The 19580-nt window shown below is 41.4% G+C and overlaps 2 protein-coding genes and 1 long non-coding RNA gene across 3 annotated transcripts; 1 reads left to right on the top strand and 2 right to left on the bottom strand.

Annotated features, from left to right (window-relative positions):
• Positions 1-1277: 1277 nt before the first annotated feature.
• Positions 1278-9851, bottom strand: LOC4340633 (uncharacterized). The gene is made up of 9 exons (XM_015788957.3): positions 9265-9851; positions 9027-9164; positions 8010-8089; positions 7158-7567; positions 4908-5092; positions 4377-4462; positions 3968-4101; positions 1952-2251; positions 1278-1743 (listed from the first exon to the last, which is right to left on the bottom strand). Exons 1-9 carry the CDS (start codon positions 9769-9771, stop codon positions 1556-1558), a joined length of 2028 nt encoding a protein of 675 aa, XP_015644443.1. The 5' UTR covers positions 9772-9851; the 3' UTR covers positions 1278-1555.
• Positions 9852-15672: 5821 nt separating this feature from the next.
• LOC112939381 (uncharacterized) lies at positions 15673-18626 on the bottom strand. The gene is made up of 3 exons (XR_003243037.2): positions 18375-18626; positions 18166-18282; positions 15673-16480 (listed from the first exon to the last, which is right to left on the bottom strand). It is a non-coding gene; the product is annotated as an uncharacterized lncRNA (long non-coding RNA).
• On the top strand, positions 15738-17657 carry LOC4340632 (anthranilate O-methyltransferase 2). Its single transcript, XM_015785446.3, has 4 exons — positions 15738-15881; positions 16028-16444; positions 16790-17059; positions 17168-17657. The coding sequence occupies exons 1-4, from the start codon at positions 15807-15809 to the stop codon at positions 17528-17530; spliced, it is 1125 nt and encodes a 374-aa protein (XP_015640932.1). The 5' UTR covers positions 15738-15806; the 3' UTR covers positions 17531-17657.
• Positions 18627-19580: the final 954 nt, after the last annotated feature.

Raw genomic sequence — 19580 nt, 5'->3', positions numbered from 1 at the left:
CGTTATCCGTGTATGAGTTGGTTTTTAAGTTTATTTTCTTTTTGGAAATACATATCCGTATTTGAGTCGATTTTTAATATCGTTCACTTTTGATGATACGGAAGGAATCATATAAGAAATCTATTTTAAAAAAACTCGCATGTTAACTTGAGACAATCGGACTTCTAACTGCAGCTTATGATTTTATATATATATATATATATAGTAAATTTGTTTGGTGCTCCATGGTGCCCGGGCACCATTGTTGAAATTGAGTATATACCCAATTCAAATGAGTATGAAACTTTTTCAATTACTTAGGTATTAACATTAACTACTTTACTAACTAGTTTAAAGCAAGTTTGAACTGAATTTGAACTTGTTTTTGTTAGATTTTGATTCTAGGTATATAGCATCCATACATATAATTAGTTAGGTATGTAATCATGGATTGTGAAATAAAGTTAAATTTGAGTTGTTTTGTTGATAAGTATAGGTATGAATCAAATTATTATAACTAGGTATATACTCACAATTTGAAAATTTTGAAAAATTTGAGTGATTTTGTGCATTAGATACCATGGTGCCCGGGCACCATGGTGCCCCATACGAGTGTCATATATATATATATATATATATATATATATATATATATATATATATATATGAATATGATTATATACTCCCAGGAGTACGTACTCCTGCTCTCATCCACCATCCATCAGTAACCAGCCGATCGAGCCCGCTAGCGGTTCCAAATTCCTAACCCGTTTTGATTTTTTTTCGTAAATTTGTTTTCTCGTAATACTTAATCAAGCCGCACTAATCGGATCCATCCCGAACTGCTCGTCGCTTTCCCAGACGGTGGTGCTTATAAGCAAATCAGTAGATCGGGGAGGCGACGGCGACGCGATCCATCAGAGTCTCAGGAGGCTGCAGAGTTCACCAGTGGCGGCGATGGCATGCCTGTCCAGGCGATGGGCCAAGCGCGACCGCGGCGTCTGCCGAAGGACGACAACAGCGATCCATCGATAATCCTGTGAGCGCGGCCGGCGGCCGTGCGTCAACGGTGTCGAGATGTCTGCCCGTGTCGCTGTTCGGTGATATTTTCCCAGGTGAGGTGTTCATCAATTGATCGTGTATATCCAAGCGAACTCCCACAATGAATTTTATTTTAACTAAACCATATAACAATCATAAGATTAAAATATATTTTACCCGTTGCAACACATGGGCATTTTTTCTAGTGTAGTATAAAACATGCTGTCAATACCAATGTCCAAGCATAGCTCTGATTCTTTATTTACTACTCTCCAATAGAGAAGCAATAAAAATAAAATATATTTAAGTTCAATATTCTTTTCCTTGTTCCTCACCACATCCATAACAAATGGCTGACCACCGCCAGTACTAATCCCCTACACTATACTTGATACATCCCTTCTCGTCCTACAAAAATTAGCCTCATTTTGAGAGGCACCGGTACAAAACTGTGCCAGAACTATACTTACAACAACATCCATGAACTACGGCATACAATGGCAATAGAGGAAAAAAAAAGGGTATACAAACTGAATCATGAAGTTAGCCCCTCCAACGTTTGTAATAGTCTTACAGAGTTCTGCATATTTCTAGATAAGAATGCAATCTCGTCATCAGCTTTTTGCCCGGAAAGATAACCCTCAACGGCTTCGACGTACTCGAACTCGGGTCCAAACAAGTGACAGGCACAAGCAGCCTTGGAAGCGAGGAGTTTGCAATCACCTGTAAGTAACACAGGGAACACTTTTATCTGTGATCATGATCGCATCGGATGTCTTTAACGAAAATGGGGATTGCAAGCAAACCAAGAGTACATATAAATTCCAGTATCCGATAGCAGAGCCTGATGGCATTTTACCGCGTTACCCAATTGATCACAATGGAAGAAATGGTGTACCATGTCATTTCATATCAAGGAGTAAACATGTACCTGTTAGGGTTTCCGATGTACAAATACTTTGGCTGAAATGGCGGTTCATCCACCATGTGCACCGGACCTTCCATGTTTCTCTTGTATTTTGCTCAAAAAAGACGCAGGAAAATTTACTAGAAGCAGTGAAGGTTGCATCTCCTTGCACGTTACATGACATGCAATCCCCGTAATCAGTAGTCCACTCAGAAAAGAGCCGAAGGAAGCATGATACAAGCTCCTCCCAGATGCAAGGTTTCCCATTGACAGAATCTAGATGTAAAGCTATTGCCTCAAGTAGTTCGATTGTATTATAATAGCCTGTAGGGACCGACAAAAGGTAATGAAATTGTCAACCATTGCCAACAGGTCTGGAAAATAAAATGGACACTGAAAATCAAACGATCAAATTGGTAATATATATTTCTTAAAATTCGCATAGAAGTAAGACAAACAATGCAACAAACTTGTATAATAAATTAATAACTGCTTGTATTAACAAAATATTTTCTCTACAATCCAAAATATCCACAAGAAAAGCTCACTCACATTGCGTATTCAGGACTACCGAAATGTTGTTTCATAAAATATTACGTTGGTTAATATAATCTGTGAAAATGCTATGTATATAAAAGCAACAAAAAAAATAATAGGAAACATAAATTAGGGATAAGGGTCAGTGGGTCAGCCTGGTCAGACCCACGTAAACCCTATGTTTATAAGGACTGTCATTCCCCACTGATTACTCTTTCCATTTGAAAATCTATGTAACTTGCAGATGAAGTCTACATTTGAAATAGCTATTGCCTAGACTACACCAATTATTGTTGCTAAGTACCATAACATTCAATGGATGCATGAAAAGAATACATAACTGGAGCTGGATATTTATTGAGGGTGAAGAAGGAATAAGTACTAACACACTAATATTGCATTGGCATTTTAAAATACACCCTAAAAAATTGTGAACAACACCATTCAATGCAAATATTGCACAGAGTGAGTACTATAAGGCCTAGTTAAAATTAGTAAAACTATATATGAGCCAGTTAGGGTTAGGCAAAATAACTTAAGATGCAGTTAGCAACAAGGTCCATGTTCATTGAAAAATTCAGATTAAATTTCAGTTCGGGCCACATTCTATTGCCAAAGTTTCGCTTTGGACCACCCTCTTAACCAATGTTTTCACTTGACTAGGTGATTTTACTTGTTACATTTTAAACCACCCTGATTCGCTTTTCAAGTACATCAACGACCTTGATTACACCGGCTCTTGCATGCTGATGAACTCCTAGAGCTTGTATGCAGACCATACCTTTGACATAGGATAGACTAGGTGTGGATGGATAAAAGAGGTTGGGTGGTCCAATGTGATACAAAAGGTAAAATTACCAAGTCAAAAGTGTTGGTTAGGCAAAGGGTGGTCTAAACTGAAATTTTGGTAATAAAAGGTGGCCTGAACTGCAATTCACTCAAAATTTAAATATGGCAACCTAGGACCGGATGGGACCCAACCTAATACTATGAATGAATCTGGACAGAGACCAGATGAGATGAGTACTATGAACTGGACAAGGGTCTAACCAGATCCGTAGTACTAGGTTAAGTCCCATCCGGTCCTATGTTTCTATATTTTGGGATGAAGGGAGTACATGATAATGGACAACCAGATATCCCAGTCCAGAGTTCATTTTCTTCGTTCATATTTTATTAAGCATGTAACAGTATTAATGTCCTCACTGTTCCACAGTACGTGCAAAATTTATTTGGTTCATGTCACAATATTTTTGATCATGGAAATCACGATTGTAACTGGACTATTTCAATATTTCCACTCTCATGCCTACAACAATTACAAAAGACAACTAATGGCCACGGTATGTCATTTAATAGTCATTCCGAACTCCTTTGATGTCCTGCTTCGTTGGTCCATCCACTTGCACGGTGGTTTTGATAAAATCACGAGAACAAGGGAACAGCAATCCAACTACTCAACTGGTAAATGCAATCAATCGAGAATATATACTCAGAAAAAACCTTTTCTATGCAGTCTGGTTAGCCTCTCCATTGAGTAGGTACATGTAGGATCTCTTCTCAAAGCTTCAGCATAGCAAGAAGAAATAATTGATACTTGGTTTTGGTCAAAATACTCCAGCAATCTACCTCTCAATCTGCAGAAAGAAACAATTGAACTTCAGGTACTTAGTCTACAAAAACTGCATGCTAACCAGGACAAACACCCCCCTCCCCTCCCATCCCTTCCCCTTCCTACAAAAAAGAAATAAAAATACATCTGCAAAAACTGTGTCTAATCAGGACAAAAATACAGGAACTAGTATTGCACAAAGATATACTGTAAAGCAGTAAACATTGAAAGAAGAATGGGGTTCATAAAAAATAACTTGTTTTACAACATTAACCAATAATAGTATGGAATCTTAAAAACCTGAAAGGAAGCGCTGTAGTTGAACTGTGGCAGATCTTCTCAAGCTCAGCAAGTGCATCTTTCAATTTATCACCAAGCAAGAGAATCTGTCCGAAAACAAACGATCAAAACAATATCTATAAAAGCTAACACAGAGAACTGTATCTATGCAAGATTTCAGTAATCTCAAACATAAGGCCTCTGTTGAAACATAAGGATTTATTAGTTCGAAACAGTGCCTTGTTTTGCAAAACACACGTTACAGAGTCCCTCTGATGAGACAGAGATGATGATAGCCATTATTAATTAAACCACTAACACCATGGTAATACAAGGTGCAAATAGTTATAGCTATGATGGGTTGCTAAAGTATAAAAAATGCAGCCACCAACAATGAAAAGGCACGATTCAGATAAAAAAGCATATCTTCATATAGCAACTTTATGTCTTTAGGCTAGATCAGCTAGTAGGGTTATTTGGTTCGGCTCAAATGAACTTTATACGGAAACATAATGCTTAATATGCATCAGAACAAGATAGATTGACAAACACCTGTATTAATGGCAGTAAGGCTGCCATTATTGGTGGTGTTGAATAAAGAGCCACCCTTAGACATTTCTCTGCGTCTTCATAGAAAGCATTAGGTGTTGACTTGTACTTCCAATATGAATCAAAGCAAGCATTTGGAGTCCCATCAGAATGCTTTAGCCGTAATGGCAACAAGCTTTTTTCCAATCCTTCAATGAGTTTGAAAGAGATTAAGAAACTAATAGAAGGTAATAGAATCGACAGAGTCAGCTTAACAAGGTTAGTCTAAAATTTAATCTGACAAGTGACAACGGGCAGACATGGCTACACAATGCAAGGACACTTCTGGCGCGATCTATACTAAAAAGGATGTTTCAGAATCCAGAATTCCAGATATCTAGATCCTAGTGAACAGCATCATATTGCTGAGGTAACGGATTCTAAATAATCCAGAAATATATATCCTAATGAACAGCATCAGAGGATAAATGGTTCTGAACATAAAAAGGATTGTTGTGTTGTGTGCAGCACTACATGACCCAAGAACAATATGTGTACTAGTACCCTCAACACCCAAGAAAATTTTAGATAACTGTGACATTACACCCTAGCATCGGTCTTTGTGAACAGTGATAGCTCTATCAGGTTCCAGTAGTGTGTTCAAGCTATGTATAATTTGTGGGAGATTTCTAATTAGTACTCCCTCCATCTACTTTTGATAGTCATATTTCCAAATCTGAAAAAAATATTTTTGATAGGCATATTTCAATTCAACATCCTATCCTCTTAATGATTTTCTTGGATTTAATGCATGACTATCCATTCTTCCATATAAGATTGGCTACATGGGCATCGAGAAATGTAAATATTAATGAATCGCTTGTTTACGAGGAATGACTAGTAGCATGTTTAAATGGATGATAAGTAGAATTACTTATCCTTGGTCTGTGTGCCAAGATGAAATATGACTATCAAAAGTAGATGGAGGGAGTAATTAGTAATTTCCTGTGTCCACACCAATGGTGGTCCCTATCAATGTATGCATCGTGGCAAAACCACCGATGCATGCATTTTATTTCTTTTTCGTTCTTGCAATTATCTCTGTTTTTGATACTTTCAACTGATAGCTTTTTTAATCTAAAAATTGCACTCAACAACAGAACTTTTCATTAAAAACTTACTATGATAAACTTTCCCATTGAAAACTTTCTGATTAGAGACTTCATTAAAAATTTGTGATAAGAAAGAGAGTGATCGGCAGCGCTTGCTGCTGCAGCCGCTGCGGCTGCAAGAGCTAAAAACAGCTGTAGCGCAGCAGCTGAAAAAGGGCCGCAGCCATAGTGGCTGCAGCAGCTAGCAGTTCCGATCAGCCCCAAAACTTAGTCAAGCAGTAATTTTTTACTTCTAACTTTCCAAGCATAGAAACAACTGTGTTTTTAATGGCACTACCCCAAGCACGGCTGATGTCCTTCAAGCCATTGCTAGTGAGGGAGCCCTTTGGTGCCTAGCAGGAGCTTCTAAGCTCTGTGACCTTTTTTGTCTAGGGCTATAGTGCTAGTGCTCTAGGTTTGTTTTGTTCCTCTTGGGTGTGCGGTGTTGCTGTTGTACTTTCGGGTGGGTGGGTGTCGGAGTTTATCTCTAACGCCATCCAACTTTTTCCCTCTATCTTAATGAAATGATATGCAGATCTCCTGCATGTTCTAAAAAAACAGTAATCTTTTTTTTTTATAATTTCTTTCAAATTTTCAACTGAAACAACATAGTTTGCACTCAATTATAAAAACTTTCTACTGAAAACTTACGAGTTCCTCTATTTGCATCCAAAACATTATCTTGAAAGAATAAAAACCTCATACTCAAATACGAAAAGGCTTGAACTAATTCTTTTACCAAGAAAATTGCTAATCAACTTAATTACAAACTGAAAAACTTTATTAAAGAATTGTGAAACTTGCTGAATTAGCTTGGCTGTGGTGCCCACGACTCGAAAGTCCAGTCTTACAGCTGTGGGTCCCAAAGCTACCTGGCATAGCCTCATATGAGAATAATTAGGAAACGAAATCATGGAGCCAGCCTTGCTTGCACCTAACCACAACATGAAACACCAAAAAACATTCGCGTGGATGAGGTCACAGTGCACGTTGGTGTGTTATCAAATTCATAACTTGTATATTTGACACTGTACAACAGTACAAGACTGTGGCTACCATAATACTCAACAAAACCAAAAGCTAGATGAAAGTATGAACAAAAACAGGCATTGATGGAACTTACCACAAGTAGGACTGTTGGCGGTATTGAAAAACACGCTTCGAAAATCTGTATCAACCATTTTCTCGTCCACCTGTGATCCAACTGAATCATCTTCCCGTGCAGAATGAACAAAACCAGGTTTCTCGGGAAACTTTCTTTGCTTGTCTATGTTCCAATTATTGATTGAACTTTTTGAAGAGCAACCAGGAGAACTGGAATCAGCATCAATGCTGCAATTATCATCTGAAGTATCCTGCTGACCATTTTCATCACAGTGATGTGTTGCCATTGAAACTGTGTGTGATTCACAGTAAACATCAAACTCCTCAAGTTGCATATCTTCAGGGAGGCCAGAATACCAATTATCATATGATATCAGACCATGTATAAGATTTACAATTGGTGTCTTTAGTCCATCCTTAGCAATAAGACTGAAAAGAAAAACAAGAAATGCAATAAAGTACTAACATTATTATCAATAGTGAAAAACCGAAAGAGAAGTAAAGCTAAGAGGTCACCAATTATCCTAAAGCATTGGCACTTAAGAAGTATTTCAGTCACAACACCTTATGCACAAGCCTTTTGAAGTGATGTATATGTAAATTTGAAGAATTTATAATTCATTAATTCTTGACAGTATGCTGGCACTTAAAAAAATGAGAGTAAGACAGATTTGACAACAAGTATGCCTGATAATCTGTGCAAATCACAATTCCCTAACAAGCTAAACACATACTTGGGTCCCTATAATGAATTAAGAAAAGCAAATGAAGTAGGTTATTAACAAAACGCATTGAAATACCAGAACTACAATGCAACAGACCAATGAGTAAAAAATAAACAAAAAGTAGAAAGAGCAAACATTTTACATACGTTTTTGTTGTGTTGTATGCGCTGTCGATACAACCTTGTGAAAGATAAAAAAGAGCTAGCTCGAGTTTAACCATGTATTTCTGCCAAACAAATTAACAGGGTTAGGGAATAGCAAAGCATTAATGATGGTCTTCCATGCATTGATATTTGATAAAACATTAAAACAAAGTCAGCATGGAACATTATTATGATCCAATATTTCAGCATTCATGTGTGTTTTATAAAAAAAGTAGTCAGCTGATGCCATAATCTTACTAATCAGGTAATGTAGAGCCAGTTAACATCATGTTTCAAACTTTTTTGTTCCCTGAGTTTCAATTTTGTCATGATACAGGTGTACAGCTAACTGTTTACATAAAGGCCAATCTAACAATACAAAAATACAAGGAAATAAATAAAACTATGACAGTACTATCACTCTTTTCCCCAAAATCTACAAAACACAACCAAAAACACAAGAGAAACATAGGAATGAAAGTGTAACTCTACACCCTAGTACCCTACAGGATTGTGAAATGCAGAAATGTAGAAAATTATGCTGGGATGTGAATATGTGATACGAAAAACATGAAGAAGTCAAAAATGAAATTTTGTGTAAAAATCCTCTTCAGAAATTGCTATTCCAGAGTACACTATCAGGGTTGGAGGATGTAAAGACATGATTTAAAGGAATATAATGCCTTTGGCTTTTGACGAATCTATATGGAAACACAGATCAGTTCGCTTTTAGTATTCACCTACATTTTTTTCGCACCATTCATAAAAAGAACAGGTTAATAAGCAAAAGCAACGGTGAGGCCTGTGACATAAGGTCGGTGCCGTGGGCAGTTAGACCTCACAGGGACAGGGTGTGATCTAGGATTTTTTTTGATGGGCTACCGGAGAAAAAATGAGGGGCGGCAACAAGTGCATAGTCAATCATAATTTCCAAATTAAACCACGGTAGCATCAGACAATTAATTAGCTATGAGAAAAACAGCATTTCACTCGGTACATTAGACACAATTTGAAACTTACTCTTTCACAAGTGGGTAACCACATTAGCCTCCGCATCCAAACATCGTACAACTTTTGCGTCCTGAGGTAGTAGCGACTCCTGGTGTTCTGTTGGATGCCGCTGTTCTCAGCGAGCCGCCTATGGATCTCCATCCCGACCTTTCATCGAGCATTTCGCCCGCATCAGAGAACACAAAATCGACCAAAACCAAAATTGCAGCCACATGAGATTTTCATCAGGCACCCCCCCTATGCTTACCGCGAACACGCTGCGCATCTCATCGAAGGATTCGGGGTGCCGTGTGCCGGAGACGAGCGCGGAGATGACGCCGGCCGCGTCGCCCCAGCGGTGCGAGCGGACGAGCTCGTGGAGGAGGCGGTCGAGGCGGCGGCGGTTGGCCAAGAGGGTGGGGAGCTCCGCCAGAGCGGTTTTCCGGGGCTGGAGGTTGCCCTCCGCCACGCTGACCGCCTTCCCGCGGGCGTCCCGGTCGCCGTCGCCATCGCCGTCACCGTCGGCGCCGAGTTCGCGCTTCACGGAGGTGGGCACGGACGCCGGAGCCAGGCCGCTCCGCTCCCCCGCGAAGGAGTCGCGCGTCGAGCTCATGGCCTGCGGCGTGAGGAGGAGGGGCTGGGTCGGGGTGGACGGGAGGCGGCGCCTCTTCCGCAGCGGTGGGCGGGGCGTGTAGGCATCCGAGACCGCGGCGGTGGCTCCGTCGGGCTCTCGCTTGACGGGGACGACCGGTGAGGGAGACGGCGGCCGCGCCATGGGCGTGCGGCGCACCGCCTGGCCGCAAGGGTTTTAGGAGGGGCAGATTTTTTTTTTTTTTTTTTTGTTTTTTGCGCCCTGGAATTCTGAGGGATGGGGAGCTTGGGAAGCGAAAAACGGCGAGATTGGTCGAGCAATGTGGTCGGCCCGGCCCGGCCCGTGAGCCCGACCGAAGGCTCAGCTAGAGGGCTGGCATAATATGGCCTGCTTAACTTGATGGGCCCAAATGGGGCCGTTGCATGTCATGTCGCTGCCCGTTTGGTTTGGTCCGCCTGTCCGTGTCCGCTGATGCGTTGGGAACTGTAATTCTGAATACTTATTCCGTTTCAAAATGCTGTTATTCCTTGATGGTATTTTTTCTTTGTCCAATGAATCTATACATGAAGCAATGAGTTCAGATCTGTCGGACTATAAAATATCCTGTCCAGAGCTAGGTAGCAATATTTCGAAACGGAGGATATATAGTAGTAAAAAATAAAAATTATCATTATTCTCTACTTCCTCCGTTTCACAATGTAAGTCATTCTAACATTTTCCATATTTATATTGATGTTAATGAATCTAGACATATATATCTATCTAGATTCATTAACATCAATATGAATATGGGAAATACTAGAATGACTTACATTGTGAAACGGATGGAGTACTACTTAAGGGAAGATTAACATAAAAAAGGCGCTGTAATGCCTCTTATTATTACACGGTTAGGAGTGTGAGCTTGGTTTCGAGCAGGGGCAGAGCTAGGTGCCCAGGAACCCGGTTCAAAAATAATTTTACCTATAGTTTATCTATTTTCATCATATATACACCCCGTCAGTTTAAACTTAGGCACTCGTATCAAGCTAAATTTGATTCAAACCAGAGTAAAGCAAGCGAGTGAAACCCCCTTCATTTTGTTCTAGCTCCGCCCCTGGTTTGGAGCATAGTTCAAAAACCAGAGCAAGGATCGACCCGCTATAGCTGTCCGTTCACTAGTCAAACCGCTGATTTTTTATTTATTAATATTATATTTGATTTGCATTATTTTTAATATAAAACCATCACAAAATGCTGAAAATATCCCTAAATAAACCACTACATCTATTATTATATGGCCACGGCATAAAAATAAATAAATGTAGTATGGTAACATATTAAAATTCATAATGCCATACTACCATAGGATAAATCAAAAACTGGTTCAATTGTAAAAAACTGCTTCCGGTCCAAGGAAAAACCGCCCGGTTCATGGTTTTTTACCAGTTCAATTGTAGGGACGATCTTTGAGTAGAACCGAGCTGTCAAGGTGGCTGGTTCCGGTTTTCTCTGGTTTAGCCGCCAACCCGGTCCCTTTTTTTTAACTATGGTTTCAAGTAGGATGTGGAGAAATTTAAATATGATTTAATAGATGGGACAAGTAAAACTCTAAAATGATAATTTTGGGAGACAAAATTCTAATGTTGAAGTGACTTTTTTTACAGAGGTCATATCTAAAATCGCCTAGCTTTGTCGTCTCCGCCTCTCCGTGTAAAATTTCTTCCTAATTGTGATTCTTCCCATTACAAGTTGCTTAAATTTCTAGTCCTTTTCTTACTTCCCCCTTGCATGCTCTTCTTCCCTTTTTCCTCACAGTCTAGTTGTTGTGCCATTCGGGTGGTGCGGAGCCGCGCTCACCCTCTAGGCAGGGCGGATCTAGCATGGGGATGGCAGGGTCTTGAGACTCCACAACTGGCGCGTGGACCATGGGAGCCCCCACAAAGCCCCACTAAAATTTTTTGCTATAAGTAGATAGGAAGGGATTGTAACTTTGTCTAGTTCCTTAACTCTCTTGTTCTTTCTTCCTAGATCCGCCACTGCCGCCAGGTCCCCTGCGGGTGTGGGGTTGGGAAAGGTTTTTTACGTGGTTGACAATACGGGGGCGGGGGGCGGGGGAATTCTTGTTCAACTCGTCCCTGTCCCACCCTGCTGCCACCCCTATTAAGGAGGGCGGTAGGTGGTCCTCTTATTTGTTTATATGAATTTGATTTCAAAGTTTTAAAAGCTTATAAATCTTACATTAAACATAATATATTTATGATCAGGCTACTTATGAAAATGTCATGTTCTATGAGAGAGTTCAAGGTGCTTTCTGATAAAAATGTACTTCAACTTTATTACAAACTAATTGAACCACATTGGGTTTATTTCAGAAAATTGACCTTTTTCATCCACATTGTATTCCTGGTGTATAGAACATGGGGGCCACGTGCACGTGGGCAAATATTTGCCCAAATCGTAGGAGAATTGATATGTAGCCCTACCGTGGAAATGTCCGTACGATTATACTCTATCTGTTTATAGCATATCTTTAGGAGTGATCTGGTTGTTTATATATAGTAGTATATCTTTCCATATGAATATAAAATATTATACTGTCGGATTCTACCAAATAATATTATATATAGTAATATATTGTGTTTCAAATAAACACTTCTCCAAAGTAAAATGCTAGACAACTCCGCACTTACCGTCAAGATCTTGGAGGACTGATGATGTGGGAGCCCATGGTTTTTTTTTTTCACCATGGCACCTCTTTCTATTTACACGTTGGGCTTGGGCCTCAAACTCCTTCCTTATCTGCTTCCCCATTTCTCCATATTACTCCCTCCGTTTCAAAATGTTTGACACCGTTGACTTTTTAGCATATGTTTGACCATTCGTCTTATTCAAAAACTTTTGTAAAATATGTAAAATTATATGCCTACATAAAAATATATTTAACAATGAATTAAATGATATGAAAAGAATTAATAATTACTTAAATTTTTTGAATAAGACGAACGGTCAAACATATGCTAAAAAGTCAACGGCGTCAAACATTTCGAAACGGAGGGAGTACAAATTTAGCAAATACTTTGCGAATAATATTAAAAGTTTACAAAACTGCAACTATTTAATGAAAACTACCATTTTCCTACAACTTAAGCCAAACATTTCACAAAACTGTTGTCGGAGGGTGAATTAACAAAGGGGGCCTCATAGTCCCCGCTTGAGGAGTTCACCTCCGACAGCACTGTCGATGATATGGGCCCGAGGGTATCAAAACTAGAGGGAGGAGGCTACCCCCAGTACCCACGTGGTACTCCCCCGAGGGGTCGGGCCCGGGGTAGGGCGGCGGCCACCCCCTCCATGCATGGATGGGGATCGGGCTGCCCCGACCCCCATCGCAGACGCCACGTGTGCGAGGTTAGGTGGGTGGTCCCAACGCCCACCTGACCACATTTAAGGCGGCCTGAGCGGGTGCGCCACGCCGCATTTAATGCGACGTGCTGTGCGCCCGACCGGTCTGTGACTGGTCGAATGACTGATGGGACCGAGGTAGTGCGTCCTGCACACCGATCATGCGTCAGGCGGCATGCAGCTTGCCATGCCCCGTCACGTCATGATAACGAGGGGCTTTTAGCCTCTTGTTCCGGGCGGAGTCGGTTCATCTGCTCTGGTCAAAGCAGGATTCCTGTTTCCCGGTACAAACGGAAACCCACAAGTCTTCACCCATTAAATGTTGAATGACACGGGCATCCCCAGTGTCAGCCGCTTCGATTTGATGGGCCCCATGCTGCGGCGCCCGTGTGTGTGGCTTCCAAGACAAGGCACAAGACATGTGTTTAATGTAAAGAATGTTCTCCTTCCTTCCTAGGTAGACTTCTGGGCCCATGTAGCAGCACCTTGAGATATAAAAGGAGGTCCAGGCCTAGTGAGAAGGAGAGATCGGTTCCTTGGCTAACTCACGCTTGGGTCTCAAAGATTCAAGCTATTGTATTCCATACTCGATTTACCAAGCACAGGAGTAGGGTGTTACGCTTCTCAGCGGCCTGAATCTGTATAAACCCCTTTTGTCTCATCGTGCCTGACCCCCTCTATATCACATCTTCCACCGAGTCCTCGATTCTCACCCGCTGCCCCCGGCCGAATTAACAAAGGGGGCCTCACAGTCCCCTGCTTAAGGAGTTCAACCTCCGACAACTGTGATAATAACAACAATTTTAATAGAAAATCGTAACACGTGGCCCCAAATTACAACAATATGAATGTTGCATGTGTGGAATGTGGTTGCAGAGCTGCCACATGAACAAAAATGTAGTTTTTGGATAAAGTTATCAACTACTACTGTATGGTTTTATGTAACGCCTTACTAAAAATGCAGCAAACTGATAATTTAACAAAAAGCTATAACTTTCTGAAATTTACTCTAATGTTAATGCTGTTTTCAATGGAAAAACTGTTATGAAAAGATACTACTACATATATACAATCATTTTTATTGGAAGCAAACACATGGACATTTATAACTAATATAAAATGAAATAATCGCTGTACAGCTGAATATATTGCTTACCTTCCATTATCTTGATGAAATCTTGAAATACTTCATCTGTTATCCATGCATTCTCTGTATCGGACAGTCCAGTGTAAAATGGAACATATGGTTGTGGGAATATATTTGCTTATCTTCCTCGCTGGATCTTGATTTATCTTTCCATGAATTCTATAAACCGAAATGGCAGCTAGCAAAGCAAAATCTCTCTTCTGTTCTACATATAGAACAAGGACACTGAACGCAGATGCACACTGGTTCCAAGTAAGCAAACCCGAAAATCATTTGCACCAAGAGTTTCTCAAGACTATTTGTTAGTCACGAAGATGGAGCGTGACTTCCACATGGCAATAGCTGAAGCAGAGGCAAACTATGCCAACAACTCTAGGTTTCAGGTTTGTCCTTGATCCCAAGTCTCAACCACACGTCGACACTGATCATGATGTATCTTCAATAGCACCTACAATTGCAACTCTCTGCCAAATGTTTGCGTGTACTCCACAGCTGACAAGGAACTCATTTGCATTTTTTGTACTAGTGAAAGGCTAACATGAAGACCAAGCCGGTACTTGACAAGGTTGTGAGACAGGTGTACACGGCTCTCCTACCTCCAATTGGCTGTGTTACTTCGTTTTTCACATGCACACTTTTTAAATTACTAAACGGTACGTGTTTTGTAACAAAAAAAAATTCTATAGGAAATTTGCTTTAAAAAAATCATATTAATCCAATTTTAAGCTTTTTATAGATAATACTTATTTTAATCATGTGTTTGTGTGCGGAGGGGAGAGGCTCCTAATTCCTCCAAAAAACACAGCCTAATATGGTGGTTGCTGACTTAGACTGCTCTGTCGGCATCACACTCTCCTCTTCGTCTCCATGGTGATCAGCACAGTAGCTGATGCTCAGCATCACAATGAGCTCGGGTGTCATTCCATGGAGTTCCAGCTGAATGATCTTCCTAGAAATGACTTCAACCGGTTGTTCTAGTCGCTTCAACGGTTTACGAAGTCAATTTCAGTAGGTTGTCCCAAGCGAGTACCGTTACCTCCACTCTATCTCTGGGCTGCCAAGCTCCTACTACAATAAGCTTTTCCTTGCCAAAGTGTTATTTGAGAAGGTGAAGAAAATAAAATTTCTTAAAGGTAACTGAATGTAAATTGTATGTGTAATATAATTCTTAAAGATTAAATTCAATATTATAAGGTAATATCCGTAGGATTACTGTGTATTGGCATGTTGACATCGTGAAAAACCTCACCTAGCATATGTTTAGCTAAATTGATTCACCAAAATACTAAATTGTCAAGTTCTTGTACTAGAACGCATCCACTTGTCAAGTTGTTGCACTCGGACGTTCAATTCTCAAGTTCTTGCACTATATCGCACCCACCTGCCAAGTTGTTGTACCGTGGATACAATTTACTCTAAAAAAACTATAATTCTGGATGGAGCTGAATATATTTGTGTATCCTCCTAGCTAGATCTTGGTTATTTCCTACTTCAGATATAGTTCCAATTACCCTTGCATCCCCTAAAACGCAAATCCAACTGAAAGGGACAGGTAGCAAAACAAACCACTCTTTTATACTCTATATATAGAACAAAGAGTACTAGATGAAGATGCGCAGTGGTTCCAAGTAAGCAAATCAGCAAACTGATTGCAGCGAGAGTTTCTGAAGTGCTCTTGTTATTAGCCATGAAGTTGGAGCATGACTTCCATATGGCAATAGGGGAAGCAGAGGATAACTATGCAAACAACTCTAGGCTTCAGGTGTGTATTCTCAAGCCCAAGCCGCAACCACACTGATCATGATGTACCTTCAATAACCAATTAACCATCTCTATGCAACTCCACCACACGTTTCATGGATGTATTCCACAGCTGACAAGGCATATACTTGTATTTTTTTGCACTAGCGAAAGGCTTTGCTCAAGACCAAGCCGGTGCTTGACAAGGCTGTGAGACAGGTGTGCATGGCTCTCCATCCTCGAGCTATGATAGTTGCTGACCTAGGCTTTTCTGTCGATGCAAACACTCTCCTCTTCGTCTCCGATGTGATCAACACGGTAGCTGATGCTCAGCACCATGATGAGCTCAGGTGCCATCCCATGGAACTCCAGTTCTTCCTGAATGATCTGTCTGGCAATGATTTCAATCAGGTGTTCAAGTCAGTTAAACAGTTTACTAAGTCGATCGCAGCATCTCATCCCAAGGGAGTAGCACTGCCTCCATTCTATATCTCTGGGCTACCAGGCTCCTACTACACCAGGCTTTTCCCTTGCCAAAGTGTTCACCTTTTCCATTCCTCGTACTGCCTCCATTGGCGTTCTCAGGTACACATCTCAATATGGTGCCGTCAATGGTATGCACTGATTCAAAAATAGACGTATTGGTTAGCACATTGGGAATCAGTGTCTATATTAAGGAAACCACCAACTTGCAAGTAGCATTATAATGATTCAATTGGTAAAAGAAAATCAAGATGGCACAAACAGAGCTATGTAAAGAGTTCAGTTTCAAATTGTTAACTGATACTAGCAGTCAGTGTGTCCTTGTCAACGGTTTTCAAGATCCATGTGTTTTCAATTAGTGCTTCCATAAGTAGGTCTGTACCTTACAAGATCCTTCCGATAGACTACCGAATTTGGGATAATATTTAATTGTTTCTTACTACTCAGATGATCAAGGACATGGATGAAAAGATGTCAGACATAAATGGAGGGAACATTTACATTGCCAAGAGCATGCCACCATCGGTGGTGAAAATGTTCCAAGATCAGTTTCAGAAGGACATGTCCCTTTTCCTCAAGCTGCGACATCAGGAACTAGTGCCTGGTGGGCAGATGCTGCTCACATTCCTTGGAAGGAAGAAAGAGGGCGTCTTGGATGGAGATCTGAGCCATCTATGTGCATTGCTTGCAGAAGCTTTACAAGCCCTTGTTACTGAGGTCTAAAGCTTTACTCTTTTCATGCAGAATCAATGCCCTGCTGCTAAATGATATATGTGCATTGCTTGCAGAAGCTTTTAAATTGTGCTTTGTGATTTTGTGCATCAGGGCCTTGTGGAGAGGGAAAAGCTGGAGTCATTCAACCTACCACTGTATGGGCCATCCATTGATGAAGTAAAAGCAGTGATCGCATTGAACAAGCTCTTTGGCATTGACCATATCCAGCTCTTTGAGTCAAACTGGGATCCCTATGATGACATGGAAAATGATGGCATGTGCAGCAGCCCTCAGCATGGGGTGAATGTTGCCAAGAGCATCAGAGCAGTGTTCGAGCCCTTGCTGGCAAGCCATTTCGGAGAATGTATACTCGACGAGCTCTTTCAGAGGTATGCACGGAATGTAGAGAGGCACCTTGCGGAGGACAATACAAAGTACTCGGTCATAGTCTTGTTGTTGAACCGAAAAGTATAGATCAGACACAGGACACTTGGGGAATCTACATAGAAACACTACAATATATATTTTTAATTACGCCTGTATGCTGCTAGTTTACAATAAGATTTCCATCAACTGGTTCTTAAGCTTTTACCGCAGAAAATTCGTCTACGGCTGGTGAATTTCAATTTGTGTGTTTATTTAATCCACTATAGTATTTATGCAATTATGCAGCCCTCAGCCCCTCACTGCTTCACTCATCCGCACACTGACACAGAAAGAAATTCTGATAGAAACAAGCTCTGGATGGTTATTGTTGGTGAAAATAAACATTATAGCAGAAAACTCTCGACAATCTAGATAATCGTATTATTATTGGTTGAGAAAGAAAACTAAGTCTTTATATTCAGGTATCTGTTCAGGTTTCAGAACTTCAGGTATAGCTGAAGCTACCAAATTTAGCCACAGTGCCATCATTCAATTAGCTAATATTCCAGAGGGAAATGCACCTAAGATAAAATATTTTGAGCCGTTTTCCGTGTAAAATTCAGACTTTCTTTTTGATGCTGCGATCACATAAAAATGGTGGTAATAACTGTCTAGTTTCATCTCAATAAACTCGATAGCACAATTTGAAATTTGCTTGTGGATAACTAAAGGAACCTTCACACCTGAGCATCTTCCAAATTCTGCGTCCTGAGGTGGTACGTTACGTCTCCTGCTGTTATGCTGCACGCCGATGTCCTCGATGAGTAAACCGATCTCCATGGCGACATTTCATCGAGCACCTAGCATGTATCGGAGAAATGAAACCAAACTCACCCAAACCAGAAGATCAAAACGCTGCTACATAGAATTTCATTACACACGCTCAGCTTACCACGATGATGGAGCTCGCAGGGGTCTCCTCGAAGGGTTCAGGACACCGGCTGCCGCCGCCGGCGAGAAGCGTGGGGATGACGCCGGCCGCGTCACGCGCCGCGGGTGCGCGCAGTTGTGTTCTTGAAGGAGGCGACCGTGATAGGGGCGGCGGCGGCGGCGGCCCTCTGTTGGCGAAGAGGCGGGAACGAGAGGTGAGGGAGACGGCGGCATGGTTGGCCGCGAAGGTTTCCGGAACGGGAAAAGTTCGGTCGAGATTTGTCGTCGTCGTCGTCGAGTTTGAAAATCATCGTAAAGTCGGATACGAACGCATCCTTAATTTTTAAAATTAGTACAAACAAGATCCCTCAATATTACCCTAATTTTAACTGATATAACGATACATAAAGTTGACGTGATAATATTAGAAGCAAAATTTGAAACTATATAAAATTAAAACAAAATATACAGACGCATATGCCAGTCGAACAAAATAATAAGGGTTAATCAAATACATTCCATTATAAATTTAACGGATTCAAAATATGCCATTACAATTCGTGTATTTGTACCAATGCTATTACTATTTTTATATAATTTGAAACATGCCACTAGTATACATATTTTATCCATATTGGACAGAAATGCCCCCATCTTCAACCTCTCGTCATTCATCGTCACGTCAAGCAGCTAGCAACATGTTGTCATGGTCTTCGCCTCACCATCGCTGCCCCAACAGGTTGTCGCCGTCGCTAACCTCCGCGCCCCCATCCTCATTGCATGGCCCCTCCTCCGGACCACAGCCATCGACTGGAGGGATGAGCTCCCACTCGCCGCCTTTCGAGGCTGGGCCACCTCTACTTGCAGGGGACTGCCTCGCCAGCTTCAGGCTTCCCTGCTTCGGTGCTGCCACCACTCTGGAAGGACCTGCTCCACGTGGTTGCGTCCACTACCGGCGGTTCACCGTCAACACTGCCCCTGCCTCTCCCTCCGATTTTGGGGCCTCAGAGCGGCCGCACCGCTCGCCCCTCTTAGGGCCGGCCTGCTTCCTAGATCCGCCACCGCCGCCAGGTTCCCTACGGGTGTGGGGTTGAGAGAGGTTTTCAACCCGGTTGACAATATGGGGGCAGGGGCAGGGGCGGAATGCGAGGAGCGGGGGCGAGGGCGTTTCTGTTCAACCCGCCCCCGCCCCGCTACCACCCCTATTAAGGAGGGTGGCACACAGTCC

This window comes from Oryza sativa, chromosome 6 (assembly GCF_034140825.1).
Source record: "Oryza sativa Japonica Group chromosome 6, ASM3414082v1".
Taxonomy (NCBI): domain Eukaryota; kingdom Viridiplantae; phylum Streptophyta; class Magnoliopsida; order Poales; family Poaceae; genus Oryza; species Oryza sativa.
Note: the sequence above shows the minus strand (reverse complement) of the source record. Positions and strands in the feature narration are given on the sequence as shown.

Bases quoted from the DNA above. Each gene is read 5' to 3' on its own strand.
- LOC4340633 (XM_015788957.3), bottom strand. From the start codon at position 9,771: ATGGCGCGGCCGCCGTCTCCCTCACCGGTCGTCCCCGTCAAGCGAGAG. The intron at 8,090-9,026 runs GTAAGTTTCAAA...TTTGTTTGGCAG, and splicing joins GGTTACCCACTTGTGAAAGA to AAATACATGGTTAAACTCGA. The intron at 5,093-7,157 runs GTAAGTTCCATC...AACTCATTGAAG, and splicing joins CGCCAACAGTCCTACTTGTG to GATTGGAAAAAAGCTTGTTG.
- LOC4340632 (XM_015785446.3), top strand. From the start codon at position 15,807: ATGAAGTTGGAGCATGACTTCCATATGGCAATAGGGGAAGCAGAGGAT. The intron at 15,882-16,027 runs GTGTGTATTCTC...TTTTTGCACTAG, and splicing joins CAAACAACTCTAGGCTTCAG to CGAAAGGCTTTGCTCAAGAC. The intron at 16,445-16,789 runs GTACACATCTCA...CTTACTACTCAG, and splicing joins GCCTCCATTGGCGTTCTCAG to ATGATCAAGGACATGGATGA.